Here is a 6,362-nt window from a genome sequence, read left to right as displayed (position 1 = left end):
CATAACCTTATTCAGATTTCGTACATGTAATAACCGTTTACCAATTGAAACAGCGCGTTGGGGACGGGGAACCGCTTTTCTAGATAGCACGTGTAGACTCTGTAACTCCGGAGTATAGGCTCGGAGCAACATTATTTACTTAAATGCTCCTTCTTTAATACAGAAAGAAATTCCCTCCTACAGCAAATTAATATTTCAGATACCGTCCATTGTTTTGCGAGAATATTATCAAGTGGAAATGAAATTACTCTTTCTAATTTAAGTAAATTTACTAGCATTATTATGTCTAAATTTAACTAGCATAAGTTTTGCAATAGAGGAAATAGTTGCGTTCCTTTTTCTTTCTTCGTTTTCTTCTATTTTTCTAAATGAACGTGTTATCATATGACAACACTAAGATATTTTGCATACATTTATACTACCGTGTCCTGGAAAAAAAACTTTACCTATGTAATAAATCCCAAACATACGTTTTTCTCCAACATGAAATAAACAAACTTATGAATGACATTCTTTTCCGTTGTAAAATTACATGTATAAAATCCATGATTTTTACGTGAATAGCTCACCAACTCTCCCTACTTAAAAAAACTACATTATTATTTCTAGAAGTCATTTAGTTAATACATTTTGTAAATACAGTTCATAGAAAATATTTATTTTATGCTTTTCAGTGGATTACTGATTTATCCGTGAAAATTATATTTGATAATCTCACAGTGAAAATTATCAAAATATAATTTCACACTTTTCAAAGATGAGATAACTTTTTTAAGATTTTCCCCATGCGGTACCTCAATTATATTATTGTTGACAATTCTGACATTGTCAGGGCTGTTTAGAGAAATTGATAAATAACTGAAATTTCAAAAGTAATAAAAAGAAGAAAACTTACTTCAATTCATTCAAATTACCAATCACCAAATATCGTCTATAAATTTTTGTCTGAAAAATACAATTCCTTCCACATGCAGAACTGCTCTTGATGACATTTGGGCATATTTAAGTATCCTACTTATAACTTGAAAAGCATTGACAGACATCTGCCCGAAGAATAAGTAAATAACCCAACGTTCGTAAGTTTGAAAGGCCCGTTTCAAAAAGTCCATGTGTTCCAATTTCCTAGTCGTTTTTTGAATGTTTACACATCTGTCAACACTTATTAATTGTCTGTAACAATCCTCAAAAAAGTTTTCTTTCTTTTAAAAGATGTATGACTAACAAATCCAAATGATATTCCTCTGAATAAAGCACAATTTTTTTCCTCCCATGAAATAAACAATTTTTAAAAATGGCTGCCGCTTACATTACACAGAGCCAAGTCTAATATAAATTCGCCGTAAGTAACAGAAATATGGATGGATGGTTGGACTTTCTCTCCTACTAGAATTGTTTGTTTTTATTACTAATACAAGCGATCTTTCATATTATTTGAATAAAATGAATAATATCATCGCCATTTAACGTTGATTGGCAAACTTATTTTTCAGCCCAAGACTTCTTGTATTTTATGAGAAATTCGACTAATAGAGAGGCTACCAATGGGGAAAACAGATTTCAATATTAAAGTTGATATCAAGGAAATTTCGTTTTAACTTGTTTTTAAGCATAAAATAAAAAAGAAAATATGTTTGTTTGTTGTGTAAGATGTAATTTTATTTCATCTCGTGAACTTTAAAAACAGTATTCTCACTCGTGGCTACGCCACTCGTGAGAATACTGTTTTTTAAAGCTCACTCGATGAAATAAAATTTCATCTTACACACAAACAAACAAATACCCTCGATATATATGCACAAAGCATTTGTTGGTAGCAAATATAATTAATTATACTATTATTGTTGTTAATTAAATGTGTTGTGTAACGAACTATTTAACATTGCGAATTGTATTATGTGCTTCGGCTAACGATTTGGGATTACAGGGGCGTACATGCAAGACGTATTATTCATGCTCTTTTGAAATTATCTGGTTTTATATTGACCTGTATGAGTTTAGATTATCTCTATAATTATTCTTACTTAAAAGCACACTAAATTTCTTTTTTTCTCTCTCTCTCTCTCTAATTTTGTTAAGTACACTAGTATGATTTATACTAAAAAGTCTCTATATATCTTGCTGATCATATTAAAAATTGTGTCTTATGTATAATATACTATTTATATGCATGTGTTTATGTATTACTGTACATTTAATTTTTTCAAAGGATAACTAGCATAAAAATGTTAATGGAGACACTAAAGTGTGCTATTGTTCATTTCCTTTTCATAACATACAATAACATAGTAATGATTTGAACACATTAACTTTAAGGTTTCTTTTCCATGATATGTCAATAAAAAAGTTTAGTCTTTTCTTGATACTTATATAGATTATATTTAACTATATCATCAGATGAATAATGTGCGTATCAAATCTTAGTTGAAGGATTCCCACAAAATTACTGAATCCTCATGCTCTTTTGAATCAAAACACAATTCATCGGCTGATAAAGTGTTATCGGAAGTTTGTTTGTCATATTGAATCTGTTTATAGTATATCCCCTTGGTGTATTGTCATGTACCCTGGGAAAGAAATAAAGAGATCCGTTCTGTTAAAAAAAAATGATCATAGTGTGTTAATTTTAGACAATACGAACTTAATTTGACTTTTAATAGAAACGAAGTTTCAAATACCTAGTTTATTCATTCTTTTATTCAAATTAGACATATTCAGTAAAAATTTCATAGATTCCTATACATTTCTGTGATTGCCTCAGAACTCTATATCTTTTTAAGTCTTCAGAAATGTCAAATCATATTTCATGCGCTGAACGCAGTTATAAAGGTAGGTAAATGTAAACAAAGTTGTATTTTTACTTCCATACAAAATGCTAATTCACTATAATTATACCAATTGCCAACAGAGCTAAAGATGCAAAATATAGTTCATGTATGTAGTACATTAGAATATTTTTGGAGACTGTAACCAGATACCAAAAACCAACAGTTTTTGAGAAATAAAATAATAGCATTTCTGATAGCATTTCCGAGGAAAAAATGGGCCTTTAAATATTTTACTCAAGGATGAGCAATGTATATCTTAATGTAAATGTATTTTTATGGCTTTGCTTGAAACTGTAAAGTTCCAAATTTGTTTGCATACTTTTATATATAAAAGTTAATGTAACCACAAAAAATATGTTAAGATCTAATATGAATTTACATGTATAACACAGATTCGATAATTATGTATATTGATAAAAACTTGTGTTGTTGACAGATTTTTTTTTTTGGAAAACTTAAAGATTTAAAGCATTTTACATAGATTTCAACATTTTTAACTAGCAAATGCTAACGAAAACGGACTCCATGCATAATCTAATGTTGAAGAATATAAGATTAGTAACGGGCAAAATAACATTTACAATTTTTTTCTTTCTTTATTACTACATAATTATATTCATTTGAATTATAGAAAGAATAAACGGTTTTTTTCATATCCGTTACCATAAAATTAAGTCCGTCATCAAACTGACATCTTGGAAAAATTTGAAGTGGATCCTGTATACAAAAGGTTCCTTTAAAAACGCCAGGAAAATATAGATTCAGTCGTGGAAAATAGCAATCATTTACAGAAATACTTTGCATAGCAGGTATGAAATAGAGTCACTAACTTTTAAGAATACCAATTAAGTATTTTTTTCTGGCCCGGATATGGTTATAAAATACTTAAAAGCTTTGTAATCAGAAAGCAAAACCGGTATATAAGTGTGCATTAATAAATTCTTACTTCTTCATTTAGTTTTGTCAATATATAGATTACTATTTACAAATTCTGCAAATGGATTATAATAGTAAACATAACCATCTAAATATTACCCATACGCCCCAAAATATGCAGTTACATCATACAAATGTACTTAAAAGCTTTTCATATATCCTGCTCCCTTTTAACAAATGAACGTCCAGTGCTTCCTTGTTATAAATCAACTTGTCAAATTGTTAAATCGCACACATTCTAATCATAGTATACTTTTTACCTTTTACTGGCATCCACAGGTTTAATATCATATATCACAATCGCCAATGTAAAACATCTTCAGATGTGGCTTCTTATATTCAGAGACTACAATGCAGTTATTCCGTTTGTCAATGCCGAGACCCTGTGGTGCTGATAGACCGTCATTTTTGTTTAACAGTTCACCTAGAAATTCCCCATTTTTACTTACAATCACAATATTGTTTGACAAATGACCAGAAACAAAAAGATTCCCATTTGGCGTGAAGCAAATTCCCCATGGAAATTTGCATTTTGATGTGTTTGACACCCACTTCCGCTGTCCTTCCAAATCTAAACAAATGACACCGTTGTTTTTATCTGTGATGAATGTTCCTTCGCCATTTACTATAATGCTTCGTGGAATACTGAAATAGTTTCCATTCAAATCTTGATGGTACTTACAGAGTATTTTTCCTTTCAAATCAAACACATTTAATTGCCCTTGCTCTTCTCCAATCATTCCACCACCTGTAACATAAATCTTTTCATTAAGACATGCGATACCACGACAGGGTATACGTGTATGGAAGCTAGTTTTTGCTTGACATGCATCAGAAGACATAAATTGAACCTTTTTCAAGTCTGTCAAAGTAAAGGCAATATCATGTTTATTGATCTCACAAAGTCCCCAAACGAATCCTTCTACTGTCAAACTTCCCATGTCTTGTAAACAGGTATCAACGCGTATTATGTTCCTGTTATTGTAGTCAGTTGATAAAATTAAGAGAGAAGCGTCGTCTTCTTTCACGCATATATTTGGAACATTAAAGCAATTTCCAGAATCTCTGATCGCTAAAGTACCATATAATCGGCCTTCATTAAGAGATCTGTAAATGGCCTCCATGATTTCATTTTGAAACTTACAGTCAGTTGTCAATTTGTCATCGAACACACAAGATTCGATATGTATCTCATTTAGCATACGTTTACCTTCTAATACTTTCTTATATTCAGCGATATCATTGTTTTCATTTACACAACTTGCTGACATACAAGCTAGCCTTGACAGTAGCTCATTATACCTTTGGATATATTCTTGCGCACTGCAAATTTCAGGTGCTAATCTGCTTTCGATATCTGTCTCGGCCTTGGCTACAACACTTTTAACACACTCTATGATAGATTTTTCAAACATCTCTAAACGTTTCATGCACGTCGTTCTTCTGGTTTTAAGTTTGAGGGCGTGGGCAGTGTATTCTTTTAGTACAGATTTTATTTTTTCCATCCTTCTATTCAAATCATCATTTAATTCTACAAGTGTTCCATCATCTTTATATTTCTGTATCAAATCAGGCAAAAAATCGACATTTTGACATGATCTGAAAGAGAAAAATATAGTGCTTTGTCCGTTGCAAATTAAATCATTACAATGAAGCATATTATCTCTGTAAAATGCATTTATATAAGCTAGCAGGTGATTAGTGACTTATTCCCAGCCTTACTTAAGAAGCTGGATAGCTTCCACACGAGGTTCAGGCTACGGATCCGACTGCGCTTGACCTTTCTTACTAGTCATTGTGTGCGACAAAGATTTACTTTTTGTCTAAAATCATGCTTATAATGAAATTATATCGATGAAGACTAAATAGGCGAGCTTTTGACTATTTCACACACTGAATTAAATTGAATTCCTGATTCTCGAATTCGTCCTGTTCTAACTGTTTCATCAGAAAAGGTAGTGTGGAGCCGAGTCTTATACGCAAGAAAGCGTACAAACTTTTTTTCGCATGTGCGTACTGCTTAACACAAGAAGATCACAATTTTTTCAAAGAAGCTTCAAATTAGATTAGTACGACTAGCACAGCAGCTACGGCAAGATAATAAGCCTCTGTCTTTTAAAACCATTCATCTGACTTGAGAAAATCATATTGTAAAACATGGAGGCATTTTTTACGTGCTGTTGTGCTTTCATTTCCCAAAATGTGCGTTTTTATCTCTCTAGTGTGCAGTTTATCAATTTATACTTGTATATAGATCAGAATAAGAGTAAATGGTAAGGAAATTGTTCCATAACCTACAGACAGGCTAGTCGTCCTTATTTTATGCTTTCTGGTGGAAATTTTGATATTCTTATATATTAAACAGTATGCACATGCGCAAAGCAGTCTGAATGTTTTTGGACTGAGTTAAATAAATATCATACAAGACTCCACACTTCCTTGAAACTGAGGGTTCTGTGTTCCAATCCCAAAAGGGTCGAGAATTTTCTTCTTTTTTTCTTTAACCATAATTTATATATCTATTAAATCATTTTTGGAAAGATAGAAGTGTTTAATTACACTTATATTAATCATTATAGCTATACGTATATTGGCTTAATA

At 31.3% G+C, this 6,362-nt stretch overlaps 1 protein-coding gene across 1 annotated transcript; it reads right to left on the bottom strand.

The window, feature by feature from the left end:
- Nucleotides 1-4,048: 4,048 nt before the first annotated feature.
- Nucleotides 4,049-5,266, bottom strand: LOC132723590 (uncharacterized). Its single transcript, XM_060708343.1, has one exon. It carries the CDS (start codon nucleotides 5,264-5,266, stop codon nucleotides 4,049-4,051), a length of 1,218 nt encoding a protein of 405 aa, XP_060564326.1.
- Nucleotides 5,267-6,362: the final 1,096 nt, after the last annotated feature.

The sequence above is a fragment of the Ruditapes philippinarum genome, unplaced genomic scaffold, assembly GCF_026571515.1.
Source record: "Ruditapes philippinarum isolate M1 unplaced genomic scaffold, ASM2657151v2 ctg7326_1_1_1_1, whole genome shotgun sequence".
Classification (NCBI taxonomy): Eukaryota; Metazoa; Mollusca; class Bivalvia; order Venerida; family Veneridae; genus Ruditapes; species Ruditapes philippinarum.
The sequence above is the reverse complement of the archived record's forward strand: the minus strand, read 5'-3'. Positions and strand labels throughout refer to the sequence as shown.